We start from the raw sequence: 19,732 nt of genomic DNA on the forward strand, positions 1-19,732 counted from the left end.
TCTGGGACTGTACCCGGCTCTTCCCGATTTGCCCTGGTGCGTTGGCAAATCGGGGTAATAAGGAGTTATTGGCAGCCCATAGCTGCCAATAAGTCCTAGATTAATCATGTCAGGCGTCTCCCCGAGATACCTTCCATGATTAATCTGTAAATTACAGCAAATAAACACACACACCCGAAAAATCCTTTATTAGAAATAAAAAACACTAAAAAATTCCCTCATTACCAATTTATTAACCACAACAAAGCCCTCCATGCCCGGCGTAATCCACGGTCCTCCAGCGTCGCATCCAGCTCTGCTGCATGAAGGTGACAGGAGCAGCAGAATAAACCGCCGCTCCTGTCACCTGCACGCAGCAAATGAGGTGAGTAACGCGATCAGCTGAGCTGTCACTGAGCTTAATCGTGGCCATCGCTGGATCCAGTGGTGGCCACCGGGTAACCTCAGTGACAGCTCAGCTGATCGCGCTACTCACCTCATTAGCTGCGTGAAGCTGACAGGAGCGGCTGTGTATTCTGCTGCTCCTGTCCCCTTCATGCAGCACAGCTGGATGCGATGCTGGAGGACCGTGGATTACGCCGGGCATGGAGGGCTTTGTTGTGGTTAATAAATTGGTAATGAGGGAATTTGTTAGTGTTGTTTATTTCTAATAAAGGATTTTTCGGGTGTGTGTGTTTATTTACTGTAACTTACAGATTAATCATGGAAGGTATCTCGGGGAGACGCCTGACATGATTAATCTAGGACTTATTGGCAGCTATGGGCTGCCAATAACTCCTTATTACCCCGATTTGCCAACGCACAGGGCAAATCGGGAAGATCCGGGTACAGTCCCAGATCTGTCGCATCTAATGTATGCGGCAATTCTGGGCGGCTGCTGACTGTTATTTTTGGAGGTCCGTGGATTACGCCGGACACATTGGAGGGCTTTTTGGGGCTTATTAAATTGGTTACGAGGGAATTGGTTTGTGTTTTTTATTTCTAATAAATTATTTTTTCAGGTGTGTGTGTATGTTTATTTACTGTAATTTACAGATTAATCATGGAAGGTTTCTCGGGGAGACGCCTGACAGGATTAATCTAGGATTCAGTGGCAGCTATGGGCTGCCATTAACTCCTTATTACCCCGATTTGCCAACGCACCAGGGCAAATCGGGAAGAGCCGGGTACAGTCCCAGAACTGTCGCATCTAATGTATGCGGCAATTCTGGGCGGCTGCTGACTGATATTGTTAGGCTGGGGGGCTCCCCATAATGTGGAGCACCCCATCCTGAGAATACCAGCCTTCAGCCGTATGGCTTTATCTGGCTGGTATTAAAATTGGGGGGACCGCACGCCGGTTTCTTTAATTATTTAATTATTTATTTCACTGCACAGTATAGACACGCCCACCGGCTGCTGTGATTGGGTGCAGTGAGACACCTGTCACTCAGCGTGGGGGCATGTCTCATTGCAACCAATCATAAGCGCCTGTGGGCGGGGAAAGCAGGGAATTTGAGATGGCTGTGTGCAGCGCACAGTGCGCCCGCCGGTATAAAGGCTCGGTCACGCTGTGCGGGCCGGCCAATCACTTCAATCCCACAACTAACAGGGCTGTGGCATTGCAGTGGTCTGCCAGCCAATCCCTGCATGAGGGCTGGCTCTCAAAAGAGCGCCAACATGCAGGGATGAAGACCACGAGTACAGCACGAGTATCGCGAAATTACTCGGTACCCGCCGAGTAGCCCAAGTACAGTGATACTCGTGCGAGTACCGAGTAGTGACAAGCATACTCGCTCATCACTAATCAACACCATTAACCTATTACCTCAATTGCCAATGCACTAGAGTAATCCAGAAGAGCCGTGTTGAAGCACCAGAATTGGCTCATCTAATGTGATGCGCCAATTCTGTGGTAGCTCCGCGATGCTATTTTAGACTGGAAAGGTCCAAATAACCATGGGCCTTCCCAGCCTGAAAAATCAAGCACACAGCTGTCAGCTTGACCTTAGCGAATTATCAAAAATAGGGAGCACTCCAAGCCATTTTTTTTAATTATTTCTTTATTTAGAAACTATTTAAAAAAACAGAGTGGGTCCCCTCTATCTTTAAGAACAAGCCAGGGTATAGCAGACAGGTCTGCTTTACCTTCCCTGATTATCAAAAATGGAAGAACCCCATGTTTTATTTTTCAAATATTTCATTTTTAGCTTCTCAGCAGGACCTGGTAGAGATGTGTCCAGTCATCTTCCTCATAAGTTTTCTGGCCTCCCATGCCCTCTAGCGAAGTCTGCTGGAAAAATGCTTGAGTTCCTAAATACTTCCATTGTACTCATTACTCACATCGAGCGGGTCCGAGCATCATACCCACTTTGATTTGAGTAATGAGTACGCAAGCACTTCACTGCTCACTCATCACTAACTATTGGGTATCCAAGCTGGACACATGGCATGAACTCTCCCTCTACTCCTTGGAGGTGCTAGCCTGCCCTGCCTCTAGTGTTTTGTCAGAGCTGGTTTTTAGTGCCTCCAAGGGCATAATAACTAATAGTTTCATTCGCCTGTCAATTCAAAATCCTGACATGCTGACTCTTGTCAACAGGAACAGGGCCTGGATTGGCCTAGACTTCTAAACCCCACATGATGACAGCAGCGGAATCTAAAGTCAATTCTAACGTTCCTTTTTTCCTTCTGTATTCCCAAAAAGGCTATATGGTTCATGTTTTTTTCTTTGTCTTGTCATCCTCCTCCACCATATTAAAAGGGTCATCATTCGGCTCTAATTTTTAGAGGGTCATCCAGTGGTCCTCACTTAATATCTTTGAGGGTCATCAGGTGGCCTTCACTCAAAATCTTTTGAGGGTCATCAAGCGGCCCTCGCTCAAAATCTTTTGAGAGTCATCTGATGGCCCTTGCTCAAAAATTTTTTAGGGTCATCCAAAGACCCTTGGGTAAAATCTTTTGAGGGTCATCAGACGGTTCTTGCTCAAAATCATTAATCGGTCATCAGACAGCCCTCGGTTAAAATCTTTAGAGGGTCATCATTCGACTGTCGCTCTTAATTTTTCCAGGGTCTGTATGATGCCTTGCTTCATTATTTTTTCAGGCTACGTATGATGCTTACCTCTGCAAATCTGTTACATATGTAGATGTAAAACCCCAATGGGAATATATATTTTTAATCCCTTACAATAAGTGCATAGGTTTTACCAGTCTAAGAATCCCACTCTTTAAAAATGGCAAAAAAATGTTTTCCAGAGTGTATTACAATCGCTCCTTCAAGTTTTTCGGCAGCCCTTGCACTTAGTGCATAGGCTTTCAGTCCAGAAATTCCACTACTTAATTTTAACAGAATGTATATGAGACGCTCTTTTATTTAGAAGTGAACAAGAGGTGAAAATAAAAAAATGCGATAGGGTGATACCTGACGAAACAGGGGTGAGGGTGATAGATAAATCTCTCCTGGGATGGTTGTGTGGGACACAATCACTATGAAGGTATAAAGGCTGCTGCAGATCCACTGGTGTGGAGACACCAAGTTGGAATATATTGCGGTAGAAAGTGGTTTCTTTGTGCTGCCCATATAACCAAATGATGAGTCAGATTAAATGAAACAGGTTTTATTTATCTATGTGTTTTGAGATGATCTGGCCTCCTCTCTTTGGGATAAAACCATAGTCACTATGGTTTTATCCTGAAGAAGAGACCAGATCGCCTTGAAATGCGTAGATGAATAAAACCACTTCAATTTCATCTGATTGAATTTCATTGTTTGGTTATACAGAAAGCACATAGGAACCACTTTTTACCTCACTATATGCCCTCTTTTATTTGTAATACATCATGTATCGGAGGCCCTCTTCCTTCAAATTTTTGGTAGTTCTTCCATTGTACTCATAGGCTTTGTGTGTTTTAGAGGCACTCTTTCATAAATTAAACAGGTTGTGTCTGACCATGTTGCACACACGACAAGCCCAGATAAGGTAGTAAATTGTCAAAATTACATTTATTACTACTTTTGGGTGCAATTTTATTTCCCCCTCTACTGTAGTCAGACGTGATGGGGAAATATGGCGACAGATAGCCTGGCTATTAAAGAGTGGAGGAGGCTTTTCTTTTCTCTTTTAATTTTGGCTTAAATATAAATCATTATACAGATTGCATGTTTCCTAACATTTTTTCCTGTAAAATCCATTTTATCTTCAGTTTTGTATGTTTTATTATCAGTCTGTAAAAGTGGCATAATACTATTAACAACATTGTTCCCAGCAGGAACTTGAGAGTCAGCTTTGTGTCTGCGCATCTACCCCACGCTGTTCCCATTCCATTTGACTGCTATTTCCAACCATTTAAAGGGAACCAATCACCAGGATTTTCGTATATAAGCTAAGGCCAGTGCTATACTGGCACTATCAGGCTAATTCTATACATACCTGTAGTAGTCAGCTTGGATATTTAGGTTTTGAAATCCAAGAAAGTAAAGTTAATAAAATTAGCTGCTTGTTGAGTGACAGCAGCAAAGGAGCAGATAATATATTCATAGTTATCCCCTCCCTCTGTTAGAATTAGCATATGTATTATACAAACAATTCACTTTGTCTCTTGCAGGACCTGTGTGAGGTCATACCCATGTGACCTGGTATCCAGCTTTGTTGGATGAGGCCCTGCCCCTTGTGGTTACATGGATATGACCTCACACAGGTCCTGCAAGAGACAAAATGAATTGTTTGCATAATACTTATGATAATTCTAACAGGGGGAGGGAATAACTATGAATACCCCCACAGATATTATCTGATCCTCAGCTGATGTCACCCAACAAGCAGCTAACTTTATAAACTTTACTTTTTTGGTTTCAAAACTTAAACATCCGAGCTGACCACTACAGGTATGTAGAGAATCAGCCTGATAATGCCAGTATAGCACTGGCTTTAGGTTATATACGAAAATCCTGGTGATTAGTTCCCTTTAAGCAATTTTCCTGTTCCCCTAGACCTCCTAGTAAGGTATATTGGAAAAATGCTTATGTTCTCCATTGACTTCCATTATACTCATTACTCAAATTTAGTCTGTCCTAGTATTCAACATACTCGAGTATCAAGCACTCAAGCATTTTAAAAATGAAATATGGTTATGACTTTACTATTTTTCACATTCTTTTTTTGTCTATGTACTCATTTCTTCTTGTAACTATAAAAGTTTAATGATGAAATAGAAGTTAATGATGTAGTTAAAAGTTTATAATCTGTGCGGAATGGTCAGAAATGTAAATGTAACAGATAAGATGAATATTTATTTAATAAATAGAGTTATCACTTCTTATCAATCACTAATCTCAGCATTGATTGTATTCAAGAACAGAGATAATAATAACAAAAAAAATCATGTATAAAAAGTTTAGTATTAACTTTCCTTTACTTCCACAGGTAATTTTTCTTATATGATAGTCTCACACTCCCTAGGCATGAGTTTTATTTAAAATTCCTTCATAGGTGGAGGGGCAATATTGTTTATAGAGATGTTCGACCAGGGTGTTGCTTCCAACTAACATGGATTTTCCTTCTTTATTCATAAAGTTCCAGAGATGTAGAGCATAAGAATTGTTAAAGGTTGGTAAATTTTTCCAAACTTCAAAGTATTTTTTCCAAGATGGATACAAAATGGGATAGAAACGTTCTGGATGAAAGTAAAGTACATTTGCGCATTTGATATGATCCTTAGATGTAAACTGAGGAACACCACAATGCTTGCTTACAACACGTGTGAAAACTCCTGGTCCTTGGTGTCCCCATACTTCTCCTCTATAATTCTGTACAAAGTTTTCCATAAACTCCCACGTCATATTGTGATGTGGAGAAAGCCCAAAAACAGCACTGCTGGTATTTGTGAAGGTTTCTGCAGCTAGAAAATTTTTTTCAGGAATGGGGCGAATTGAAATTACATCAGTGTCCATGTAAATGCCTCCATACTTCCACATCAGTGCAAATCTGCAGGCATCTGATTTAACATGAGTCCAGTAGATTTCTCGTTTGGGGTTTATCTAAAGTTAGAAAGAAAAATTATATAAATAACTATAATTATAGAATAATACTGTATTGACATATTTGGCGGGTGAAACAAGTATTGAACACGACACTAATTTATAAAGTAAATATATTTTTAAAGGTGATATTGCCATATATTTCTTACCAGATGTTGGAAACAACCCATCCAATCCTTACAGGCAAAGATGTCAAAACAAAGATGTCCATAAATTTGGTGATGTGTAATAAATTATTGTTCATAACTAGAGATGAGCGAACCGGTCGTGGTTCAGCTAGAGTTCGGTTCGCCGAACGAAGGTTCCGTTCTAGTTCGGTTCGTCGAACGTTCGACGAACCGAACTCGAACTGCATAGGAAACAATGGCAGGCATTCACAAACACATAAAAACACCTAGAAAACACCCTCAAAGGTGTCTAAAAGGTGACAAACAACTCACAACACAACACAAACACATGGGAAAGTGACAAGGACATATACTCATGCGAAAACAAAAGAGCTGGACAAGGAAAAAGAGGAGGACACACAGATATATGAGTATATGCAAGGAAACGTCGATGCCATTACTGTGAAACTTGAGCCCTGCTCATTTTAGGCTTCCAATCTGGATAAATTGACTGAGCTTGCCACGTACGCCTTGGGGATCTTGTCGTGTCCTGCAGCCAGCGTTCTCTCGGAACCTGTCTTCACTGCTGCTGGGGGTCTGCTGGCAGATAAGCACACGTGTCTGTCCACTGACAATGTGGACATGGCTCTCAGAGGACTTTTCTTCCCCTGGGTCAGCCAGGGGAGGCAAAAGGCACGCGTATTTTTGAGAGTGCTTCATGCAAAGCATCTTTTTCTTTTTCAAAAGGGGGTCAACTGATGCCAGTCAAGTGGGGTGTGTGTGACCCAATTAGTGGAAACGAGGGAGACTGTGGTTGGAGTCCCCTCGCTTTTGAAAAAAGAACCAAGATGAACAAGTCATGGCTCTCAGAGGACTTTTCTTCCCCTGGGTCATCCAGGGGACGTGAAAGGCACGCGTATTTTTGAGAGTGCTTCATGCAAAGCATCTTTTTCATTTTGAAAAGGGGGATCAAGTGATGCCAGTCAAGTGGGGTGTGTGTGGCCCAATTAGTGGAAACGAGGGAGACTGTGGTTGGAGTCCCCTCGCTTTTGAAAAAAGAACCAAGATGAACAAGTCATGGCTCTCAGAGGACTTTTCTTCCCCTGGGTCATCCAGGGGACGTGAAAGGCATGCGTATTTTTGAGAGTGCATCATGCAAAGCATCTTTTTCATTTTGAAAAGGGGGATCAAGTGATGCCAGTCAAGTAAGGTGTGTGTGGCCCAATTAGTGGAAACGAGGGAGACTGTGGTTGGAGTCCCCTCGCTTTTGAAAAAAGAACCAAGATGAACAAGTCATGGCTCTCAGAGGACTTTTCTTCCCCTGGGTCATCCAGGGGACGTGAAAGGCACGCGTATTTTTGAGAGTGCTTCATGCAAAGCATCTTTTTCATTTTGAAAAGGGGGGTCAAGTGATGCCAGTCAAGTGGGGTGTGTGTGGCCTAATTAGTGGAAACGAGGGAGACTGTGGTTGGAGTCCCCTCGCTGTGTTTTACATGATTTTCGAAGGGCATGACATGACTAAGAGGTTGAGTTTCATCATCTGCAACTTGTTGGCAGCAGAAAGGCTGCCTTTACACCCTTTTGAGACCGAGGATTTTCGAGACCTTATGCCCATTGCAGTGCCCCAAGAGCCGATGGCCAGTCGTCACTCCTTCTCCAAGAAAGGCATGCCCGCGCTACCACAGCAGGTCGCACACAACCTCACCGATTCCTTGAGAAACTCTGTGTGTGACAGGGTGCATTTCATTACAGATACTTGGACCAGTAAGCATGGACAGGGGAGTTACATGTTGCTGAATGGGCACTGGGTAACTATGGTGAGAGATGGAGAAGGGTTTGCTGTACAAGTCTTGCCATCCCCATGACTTGTGTGTCAATCCTTCCTCTGTAAGTACAAGTTCCTCCACTGCTTCTGCCTCCTCAACCTCGTGTGGGTCCTCCACCTTGGCCCAAACCCTGTGTGGTCAGTCCACCCTTCCTTGTAACTGCGCCCAAGGAATCCCACACACCTCCTTACTATGCTGGCAGCGGAGCTCAAGGCCATCAGGCGGTCAAATGTTTACTATAAAATGTAGGGGAAATGTGAGACACCGCTGAGGAATTGTGGACGGTTAGCTCTGGAGAGTGAGACCGAGTTTCATCAATGGTTGTCTCCACTCAACCAGCAGCCAGGGAAGGTCGGGTGCGACAATGATGCAAACCAGTCTGCGACCCTTCTTCAGGGCAATGTGACACACGTGCCTTGTATGGCTTACGTGTTGAACCTTGTTGTCCAACAATTTTTAAAACACTATCCCGGCCTACATGGCCTTCTGACCAGGGCACGGTGTAATGCCTGCCTGGATCGACACACTCAGATGGGCTGTAAAGGATAGGCTAGAGGGAAGCCACTCACCAAGCTGGACACCCAGAACCCTGAAACCCTTTAACCCCTATACAGTGATTTGGAATTACACAGGGCCCAAGTTGATCAATACCTGTGGAAGGCTGCAGTTCCAGAGAATAGTAGTCATTCAGGTTCAAAACATTAATTGAGGAAGAGGAACAGAATGGGATGGCCAGGACTTAATCAGAAGGTGAAATGCGGATCGGCCAACAAGGTACATAAACAGCAAGCAGTAAAAGTAGTCACAGGTAACAAGCACACAAAATCATAAAACTGAACTGGGGGTAACAGTAACAAGAGGTTCATAGCTTTGTCTGGCAGTGGTCTGCAGACAGGAGGGGCCTAAAAAGGGTGCAGTGTATTCCCATTGGTTGTAGCTGAATGATGGTACTTCATCTGTGAGATACCCACCACCTACATTCAGCCTGTGGTTCTGCATCTGTCAAGGTAACGCAGCCCAGTGGGTAAGCATAACCTGCGTCCACCTGCGCCGCTGGCATCGACTCCTTTCCCATCATCAGCATTATGCACGAAAGGAACACGTTGTCACCTGGCGACCGGAGTACAAATTGATTGAGTGGACTACGTTGGTGACTTAACAGCCGTGTGCGGCAATGATGCAAACCTGTCTGCGGCCCTTCGTCAGGGCAATGTGACACACGTGCCTTGTATGGCTCACGTGTTGAATCTGATTCTCCAGCAATTTTTAAAATACCATCCCGGCCTACATGGCCTTGTGCAGCGGGCACGCTGCTATGTGCTCACTTTCATCCTTCGCACCCAGCAGCTCAACAACTTTCATCGCTCCTGAAGTCTTAGGGTCTGTCGGTTAAACGCCTGAAATGCGATGTTCCGACATGCAGGAATTTGAATCTGCACATGTTGCAGCGTCTGTGGCAGCACCGCAGAGCCCTGCTGAAATACGGTATGACGTATACCCTGGGCTCACTTGATCCAGAGGTGTTGCAGATCACACTGCTGGAGTGGTGTCAGATCAAGGACCTATGCACCCTTCTACACAGTTTACAAATATCGACGAAGATCTTTAGCACTGGCGATGCCATTCTCAGCGTGACAATTCTGGTCATCTACAAGATGGAGCACACTGTATGCATTATTCGGAGTCAGGTGTTGGTCCAAGAGGAAGGGGAGGAAGTACAGGAGGAGTCATATGCAGAAGGGATAATACGATCTACAAGGTCCAGACGGTGAGCGGCACCTAGGCGGAAGTCAAGGGACGGTGGGGGAGAGGGATTAACAAGGGCGCATAGTATCTGCAAAAATTGTTGAGGAAGGTGCAGGAGCCCATGAAGAAATGGAGGACGAACTGGCGATGGGCATGGAAGACTCACCAGATGAGTGAGAGCTTGCTCACATTTAGGTTGTGCGAGGTTATGGGGAGAGGGCAGAGGAAGGAGGCACGATTCTCACCTCTCTGCCACCAACACACCAAGGACTTGGTCCTCCTGGATGCACAAGACACATGAGCGCCTTCTTGCTGCACTACCTACAACATGACCCTCGGATTGTACGAATTCAAAGTAATGCTAACTACTGGGTTGCCACACTGTTAAATCCCCGGCACAAGACAAAATTTGGCGAAATAATTCCTGCCATAGAAAGGGACGCACGTATACAGGAGTATCTGCGGAAGGTGGTACGGATTCTTAGATCTGATTTCCAGTAAACACCAGTGCTGCACAGAGTGAATCTCAACGCTTTGTCATGGATAGGAGGATATGGTCTTTTACTTGTCCACATCCGAAGGACCGAGGGCTGGCTGCTGTGCTGAGATGGCATTGAGTACGGTGTCCCTGCAAAGTTGCACTTTTGGTCATATACCAAATGAGTTCAAAAAGGACAGATGCTGGTGGAAAGGGGAACAGGTGTGTTGGAAAGGGGAAAAAAGTTTTTGTCCGTGGGTTTGTTGGTTAAGCAAAAGTAACATTTAATGAAGAAACACCATCTGTTACGGTGGGACTGGCAGATTTGGATAAGGTGGTATATACTATGTTACCGCTATATAACGAAAATTAATAAGAAAAGAAAGAGAAAGGTATATATCCCCATCAGCAGTCAATGTCCACTGTGCTCCCAGATGGAAAAGGAGAGGTTGGCAACTGGAAAGTTAGGTGGAGGAAACAGATCTGTGTGGCTATGAAACTAATAGTTGCCTGAACCGAGTTAGACGCCACTCGGATCTTGAGACTGGGAGCCCTGTTAGCGTCACAGGGTCCACACGCCCACCCAGCCCAGGAACTCCCTGTTAACATCACAGGGAACATTCAGTATGCTGACCGTGTGCATTGGTGCCACACCTGTGGACAGCAGGCGCATCAGCAGCAGCAGGCCTGTTAATGCCACTGGGCTGCACAAGCAGGACTTGTAGGACAGGAGCTGGTCTTATCAGTTCTGCATTACCAACTGTGGTGGCGGCCTGTATCGACGCCCTATCCCTGCCTACCTCTGGCCTAAAGCCGCAATGGGTTCAACACATGGAGGTGTGCTCTTTCGGAGCATAACAGAAGACTGCGCACCTCCTTGTTGGCTCCAGCCCGTTTTATAACCTTGATCCGCCCCAAACCAGGGTGGACCACAATGCACGTCCTGGAGACAAAAGCAGAGTGACACGTCATGAGTGGCATAACTAGCGTCCTATTTGGAACCGAAACTTCAATAATGACCTCATGGCTGCCACGACACAAACACCTCACCAGTTATCGTCTGACCATCAATAATGAGGTGACAAGTCATAGGGGCGGGCCTCTGCAAGCCATTTGGGAGAGGCCTAGCCACATTGTCAGGACACCTGATGCCCTGTGGTCTATATGGGCCCCCCACATCAGGGGCAGGGCCAAAGAGTTCATTACCGGACCTAGTCTCTGATGCAGTAAGTGCCTGAGCATGCTCAGTTGCATGAAATACAGTCTCTGAAAAAAGACTATCAGCTTTAGCATGGTGTCTAGGCACAAAACAGGACTTAGTCCCGGCACGGAATGCAAGTACCTGTGCAAAGCGGCTTTTCGCTCCAAGTGTGGGAGCATGCGCTGTATCCCGAAATGAAGACTTAGCCTCAGGAATGGCACAGTCAGGCTGAGCATACTCACTAGGTGAAACACTGTAGTTAGGCTGCCGCTGGGGTAAATCGGCACACGCATGCGCACTAGCTGCCTCTCCACACTTAGACGTGGAGGAGAAATTGCTCTTCGGGTGTGGACTTGGAGATGCTGTCTATGAACAGAAGGAAAAGCTAAAGGAAGCATCACTTTCTATCCCTCCGAATCATCAAATGCAGCAATGAATTCCCTGAGTTTGCTATAAAATTAGCGTAGCAAAATGTGCATGAGGGTGTCATGCAGAGGTGCTGCAAATAGATTTGCACCAGTGGGACACTAATGGAAGTCCAACAGGCAGTTCTATGATGCCACTAAATGGCAGTATTTTTTGCTATCATTATAGCTTATTAAAAACAGAGCAGGAGGGTGTCATGCACAGGTGCTAGAAATAGCTTGGCACTAGTGGGTCACTAATGGAGTACAACAGCCACTTCTTGTATGCCACTAAGTTTACTCAATTTTTGGTATTATAATGTCTTAGTAACAATGAGTTTGAGTGTGCAATGCAGGCAGAGGTGCTGCAAATATCTGTGCACTAGTGGGACTATACAGAAGTCCAATAGCCACGTTTAGGATGCCACTAAGTTCACTCAGTGTTTGCTAGTATAATAGCTTAGTAACAATGAGTTTGAGTGTGCAAAGGGCAGGAGGGTACAGTGCCAGGGTTGTGGGGCTCTGGGTAGAGGAAAGGAAGCCTGCCTTTCTATCCCTACTACACAGACGCTGTCCTCTTGTGTAGCTGTTAAACTCTGTTTTCACGGACCTGTCACCTATGGCTCTGACCCTGCCGGTATGAGCCCTTAAAAGGACTGATAGAAAGTGCTATCCCTATGCTGTACAGCGCTGTGTATGGAGCGTACACAGCAGTATCGGCGATAGGAGCTGCGCCAGTGATGACTGACACCAAGGACGCAGAAGGCAGATAATGGCGTGCTGGAGGTAAATGTCCGGTTTTATAATGCAGGGACATGTGATATGGACATCCTATCACACATGCCGTTGCTTCTCTGGCTAAAAGTCCACTTAGCTGTGTGTGTGTCTGGGATTGGCTGACATGCTGGCTCGCCCCACTACACGCGCGCACTTAGGGAAGGAAGACAAGGAAAAAAAAAAAATGGCGATCGCCATTATCCATACAGCAGTGATCGTAATGCGCTGTTCCCGCACACTATACACTGAAATTTCATAATAGTGTGAGCCACAGAGTGACTTACACTATTACAGCGGAAAGCAGCTAGGAATTAGCTGGTCTTTTTGCTGCTAGAACCGTTCTCGAACGTATCTAGAACTATCGAGCTTTAGCAAAAAGCTCGAGTTCTAGTTCGATCTAGAACAGCCCCCAAAATCACTCGAGCCGTGAACTGGAGAACCTCGAACCTCGAACCGCGCTCAACTCTATTCATAACTTAATTTATGGAAATTTTTGTTTGATTTATTTGCATTTGTGTGGACTGGATGGGTTGTTACCAACATTTGGTGAGAAATTTATGGTAATATCACCTTTAGAAATATATTTAAAATAATACCTAGTTGGACTTGGAAAGTTAACTATTTAGGTTGGAAATGCTGTGATTGCTTTACAACAAAGAGACAAAATTTAAAAAAAAAACAAGTCCCCATCATCCACATGAAGCAGACATTGCCCGACAATCTCCTTTACATCTTTGCAAACACCACATTCCCTATCATCCATTGGTGGTGATCTCTTTTTTCTTCTATTTGGGTATGTGCATTATGTGATGATTCTTGTATACACCTATTGCCAGCAGTCCAAAAAAAAAATTATTTTTTTTTGTCATGCGGTACTTTACTACACTATAGTCACATGACATTGTGAATGGTAAGTGCACTTGCACTTTATAATTTTGATAATATGTTCACAAAAAGATGTTTTTGGTAATCTATTGCCTTTGGTCATTATGTGTATGCATTAATTTCCATACGCCCTGGCCACGACTTGAGAAAGAACTAGACTCTGCATTCCTCTTGAGCACGGCTATATATCATTAATTACTGTTTACTGTATTAAGCCTTTGGTTATTATGTGTATGCATTAATTTTCATACGCCTGGGTCACGACTAGAGAACGATACTATAATTTGCATTTCCTCTTGACCACGGCTATATATTACCAATTACTGGTTGACTATAACTGGTTGACTATAACTGGTTGACTATTTATTTATTTATTTATTTTTTTCTTCTTTTGACCACCTTTTTTTCCCACGGCTAATAGGGATGATGATCATTTGATTGTATTACTATTTTCCAACCAACTTGGTATCTCTTTGTACTACATTACCACACGGTCATCTCTCCCACGACTGCTGGCGGCCCACATACTGTATTTTTCTTCACCATGTATGCCCCCTTGATTTTGTTGTAGTTGTTTTTAATCCTTGTTCTATTGCTGTTTTGCTTGTGTCTTTTTTTGAATAAATAAATTTCTGCATATACACTCGTTTTTTCTCTATTTGTTGAATTCTATTGCGAGTGGTGCATATATTCCGCCAACGCAAGTGTGCTGGCGGAGTATTTACTATATGGCTCATAATTTGGGATATTCCCTCATAACAAGAGTCAAATTTGCCTAACCAAATCCCATTGATTTCACAGAAAAATGTGATTTACTATGAAATAATATGATTCAAATTATATGTTACTTAATATGCTTTGGCATCTCTTCAGACACTAGACAAGTGTTTCCCTGCTCCAGTCCTGAGGAGCCAACTACAGTGCATGTTTTCAGGATTTCCTTTGCATTGCACAGGTGTTAGAATCATTACCTGTGGAGGAGATTAAATTATCACCTGTACAATACTAAGAAAAAAATCCTGAAAACATGCACTGTTGGTGTCTCTTGAGAACTGGAGTTGAGGAACCCTGCCCTAGAGCATAGTAAACATAAGATGTAAAAAAAAAACAACCCATAATGCTCACATCCCTTCTGGCTAGTACCCTCACCGCCATAAATTGGTTGTCCCGTCTAAATCCACAAGTCTGCTTCAAAATTCACAGAGTCTATATCCTCTGTATTGTGCGCTGTGAGGAGTAATTGGTGTCAAAGCTGGGATTGGCGATTATGTGACTAAACATATACAATATCCATACTCCCAGCAAGAATCTGACTAGATGGGTGTGACATCACTCAACACACTTGCAGTGAGTGAGGCTGCACCCATCTGTTCTAAATGTGGAGGTTAGTATACATATTGCATACTTGTCGCCATGTGACTGCAGTTTTTCCAACACTGACAAATCCTTACGGAGCACAGTGGGTCTGAATTAAGAATTCACTAGTTGTCTGAAGTCACAAAAAGGTACATTTATAGTGGTTACTTGCGGGTTTAAACTGGACATGCCCTTTAATTTGCCATTTTGTCCTCAACACTTCTTTTTTCCATCTTCCCCTGTCATACACATCCACTTTGGACTCCTCACACTCGTTCGGGGTTCGCAGCCTGACTGAGCCTCATACCTTACTGATAACAGTGCCATCACTTATGTGCTACACATTGTAACATCATGTCATTGTGACATGAGCTATGACGACCTGGTGCGAAGAGATGTGAGTGGACTTAGCCAAACCGGAAGTCATAATCTGGATTGAAGAGACTGAAGACGATGCACATGATGAGGAAAGGAGAAAATAACAGGCACATCGGAGGTGGAACAGATGAATGATGAGGAGAGTATTATTTTTATTTTTTAAACTGTTTGCCTAGCCATTTACAGCTTTTTGTAAATTAGCTCCTCTCACGTTAAGGTCTAAATTATGAAAAAGTGGTGACATATTCTATTCTTTAAATCTAAGCCCATATTTTACAGCTGCCTGTGTTGTAACAAAGCTCTGCTAGAGCCATCATACGAAATTACCATTACCCTATGTGGATCCAACCAATTACTATGCAATGTGGTTTAATATGGTCCATTTTGATGTTAACCTTTTAAAGAAGAGATGCACTCACACACTTCTACGTGTGAATTATGTTGACGTGTGACAGTGACCTTCAAAGATGCCTCAAACCAAAATGTGAACTCAGCCTAATGAATGCAAAAAATGTAGATCGCTTGATTTGTTTTCATTGTCTTTCAAAATAGGTGTATAATTAAATAGAAACATAATATAATTTCTGGGTATTTGAATAATTTTTACAAATAAATAAGAACATTTATCAAAGTGCATTTATGGCAAAAGAGAGCCTTTGGAGAATTAGACTAAGACATGTCACTGAAAGATATACCGTAAGCAATTCTTTTAATTTTTCCTTATATGAATTTTGTTAAATCCTCTCCTTTATTTTGTATATAACAGTTCTTACCGTCTCATACCAAGCAAGAAATGGTGTCTCAGCAAATAATTCTTCTAATCTTAGAGGTAAAAAGTAGATGTTCTTATAAGTTGAGAGGGTTGGGTAGCGATCCCGAGCTTTTTTCTCATCATCCTCAGTGATTATGTCTCCTACTCCTTTCATGAAGAAGACCACCGGTCTGTCCGGATACACTCGAGCCGCTGATTCAATTGAGCACAAAACCAAGGATGGTTCATCCATTCTGTCTGTGGTTTCCACAAATAAGATACCATTCCCTTGTTGAAATATTTCCATTATAAACACATATTCATAATTATATGTGTTGTTAATTTTGTAGCTAGTAGCATTCTCTGCTCCTAAAGAATGAAATATCACACTTTTGTGAATTAAGGAGAATAGGATATACATGCCTTTCTGTTTGATGGTGTTTCTGGTAAAAAAGATTACAGTTGCTATAAAAAGCACAATGATAAGTATTCTCAGTTGTTTCAACATGGCTGTGATGTCTTTTGATATCTGTACAGAAAGAAAAAGTAACATAATTAGGCACAGTTGGAGAGGATCAATATTTTGTAAAAGGATCTAAACATTTTCTTAAAAATGGATGGGGACATCTGTAAGAGGGTTATTAGAAGAAGGTACTCAGATTCAATGACCCAAAGCATTTGTGCACCAACATCACCATTTGCCTTATTACCAAGATCACCAAGAACCAATCTGTTAGGAGTGTGATTTCTCAAGGGAAGAATTAGAAGGAGACACTGAATCAGGTAACTACTGGAGTACAATTGCCAAATATAAAAGGCTGGGCTATCAGCGAGAAGACAGATGTAGCTTTGACAAGAGACTTTTGGTTTTAGGATATAGCAGCAAGGACTGAAAAGCTATAATTCCTGTCTATATACCCCTAATCCAAACCTATTCCTCTTCCAGCAGCTATCCCCACTCTGATTGCAGCAAACAGCAGTAATAAGGAATATAATAAACGTAGCCCTAACAAAGGACTTTTGGGTTTAGCTTGTAGCAACCAAAATTGTAAGGCTATAATCCCTGCCTATACGCTTCTAATCCAAATTTATACCTCCTTCATCAGCTATCACTACATTGAATGCAGCAAGCAATGGTATTAATAGAGAGTAGTATAGATGTAGCCTTGACAAGGCACTTTTGGTTTTAGGTTGCAGCAGCAAGGAATGTAAGTCAATAATTCCTGCCTTTATGCCTCTAATCCAAACCTATCTCTCCTGCAGCAGCTCACTCTACACTGTTTCTGGGATAGAGTGTGCCAAGAATCATGTCACCAGGTGTTATATAGACCTAATGACGCATTGCGGCTGGCCAATCACAGTAATGTCAATAGGCAATATGGCTACAGCATTATCGTGATTGGCAGGAAATTCCAGCATGTCTAGCAGTTGAAATACAAATGTGAAACATGTGAGGCAGGGACTTAAGCATGGCTTTTGGTCCCTCCCAATTTTGATACCCAGACATGATAAAGCTGGCAGCTGGGGACTGGTATTCTCATACTGGGGAGGAGCCATGGTAATTGTGCCCCTCTAGACTAAAAATACCAGTCTGCAGCCACCCAGGATTGTCACATCCATTTGATGAGACAATCCAAGAGCCTTACCACACTCACCCCTATTGCGCTGGTGAAGTGGCAAATGGGGTAATAAGGGGTTAATGACAGCTCACAGCTGCAACTAAGTCCTAGATTAGTAATGGAAGGCATCTATGAGACCCCTCCCCATTACTAATCTGTAAGTGCAAAGAAACAAAACAGAAAACAAAGAAAAAATCCTTTATTTGAAATAAATACAAAATCACCTTCTTTCTCCCCTTTAGTTAGCCCCCAAATTTTCTGTTCCAATGCAATCTGCACAAGGTCCCACAATTATTCCAGCTCTGTTACATACATACTGAATGATTGATTGCTCTCAGTGAGAGAAACAACATTTAAAATTTTGCAGTTGTGATACCTTTTAATGGCTAACTAAAATAAAATATGATGATGTTATAAAGCAAGCTTTCGAGACATCTCAGGTCTCTTCCTCAGGCATGGTATGACAAAATATCTGAAGAAACACAAATCTTCTTATATTTGTGCTTCTTCAGATATTTTGTCATACCATGCCTGAGGAAGAGACCCGAGATGTCTCGAAAGCTTGCTTTATAACATCATATTATATTTTAGTTAGCCATTAAAAGGTATCACAACTACAAAATTTTAAATTTTGTTTCTCTCACTGAAAGCAATCAATCATTTGTCAACTGGTTAACACAGTACAAAACCTTTTTCTTTTAACTATACATACTGAAGGCACAGCCATGGGCACAGAATATGACCACACCTTGCGTGACTCAGGCAGAGATGGAGGCGCATCAGATAGGTGATGTCACTCAGTTTATTTGTGGTTATATCTGGAGGTTCACAGGGTACCCCAGCTTTAACCGCAGGTGTCCACGGTGATCTCATCTTAAGTAGCAATTTTAACAGAATGTGTATGAGGCTCTCTTTTATTTAGAAGTGAACTGGAAATTAAAATAAAAAGCTCAAAAGGTTGATAACTGGTGAAAAAGGGGTGGGGGAAAAATAAATATCCTCACCTGGGGTGGTTGTGTGAAACGCAACTGCTATGTAGACATAAAGGCTGCTGCAAATCCACGGGTCTGGAGACACCAATAGGAATGTATTGAGGTAGAAAGTGGTTCCTCTGCACTGCCCGTATGCCAAATGATGAGTTAGATGAAATTAAATAACTAAAACCTATCTACGCATTTCAAACTGATCTGGCCTCTTCTTCAGCATAGAACCATAGGCACTATGGTTTTATCCTAAAGACGAGGTCAGATCACCTCAAAATGCGTAGATAAATAAAGCCAGTTCAATCTCATCTGACTGAATTTCATTGTTGTTTGGTTTTACAGGCAGTGCAGAGGAACTACTTTCTACCTCAACATATGCCCTCTTTTAGTTGTAATACAGGATGAATCAGAGTCTATATTCCTTCAAATTTTTGGCAGTTTTGGCATTGTTTTCATAGGCTTTGTGTGCTTCCATGTCACTCTTTCATAAATTAAACATGTTGTGACTGTCCATGTTGCACACACCACATGCCCAGATATAGTAGTAGGATGTCAAAATTAAATTTACCGTTGATTACTGTTGGGTGTATTTTTATTTCCTCCTCTACTATGTCATCTACTATAGTGAGAGGTGATGAGTAAATCTGGGCGACAGATGGCCTGGCTATTAAAAGGTGGAGGAGGCATTTTTTTCTTCTCTTTTAATTTTGCCTTATTTACAAATCATTATACAGAGAGAATGTTTCCTAACATTTCCTTCCTGTAAAATCCATTTTATCATCAGTTTTGTATGTTTTATTGTCAGTCTGTAAAAGTGGCATAATACTATAACAAAATTGTTCCCAGCAGGTACTGTACTTGAGAGTAAGAGATTTGTCCAGGCATCTACCCCAGGCTGTTACCATTCCATTTGAGTGCTGTTTACAATAATTTAAGCAATTTTCCTGTCCCCCTAGCCCTCCTGGTAAAGTTTATTGGAAAATGCTTGAGTTTTCCACTGATTTACATTGTACTCCTTACTGGAAGTAACCTGTACAAGCGTCCGACGTACTCGAGTATCGAGCACTCAAACATTTTAGTGCTCTCTCATCATGAGTAGTTACACATACAGATTTTTGTGGAAAATTTACTGATACATAAAAAATGCAATATGGTATGACTTTAATATTTTTCACATTCTTTTTTTGTCTATGTATTCAGTT

At 42.6% G+C, this 19,732-nt stretch overlaps 1 protein-coding gene across 5 annotated transcripts in view; it reads right to left on the minus strand.

Annotated features, from left to right (window-relative positions):
* Window positions 1–4,935: 4,935 nt before the first annotated feature.
* The window catches only part of LOC142296905 (alpha-1,4-N-acetylglucosaminyltransferase-like), a 263,521-nt gene continuing 248,724 nt past the window's right edge, over window positions 4,936–19,732 (minus strand). For all 5 annotated transcript variants that reach the window (XM_075341014.1, XM_075341012.1, XM_075341013.1 and 2 more), the window contains 2 exons: window positions 15,951–16,457; window positions 4,936–6,019 (listed from right to left, as the gene is read on the minus strand). In XM_075341014.1, the coding sequence (XP_075197129.1) occupies window positions 5,438–6,019; window positions 15,951–16,436 (1,068 nt within the window). In that variant the 5' untranslated portion in view covers window positions 16,437–16,457 and the 3' untranslated portion in view covers window positions 4,936–5,437. The remainder of the gene's footprint in view (window positions 6,020–15,950; window positions 16,458–19,732) is intronic.

This window comes from Anomaloglossus baeobatrachus, chromosome 3 (assembly GCF_048569485.1).
Source record: "Anomaloglossus baeobatrachus isolate aAnoBae1 chromosome 3, aAnoBae1.hap1, whole genome shotgun sequence".
Taxonomy (NCBI): domain Eukaryota; kingdom Metazoa; phylum Chordata; class Amphibia; order Anura; family Aromobatidae; genus Anomaloglossus; species Anomaloglossus baeobatrachus.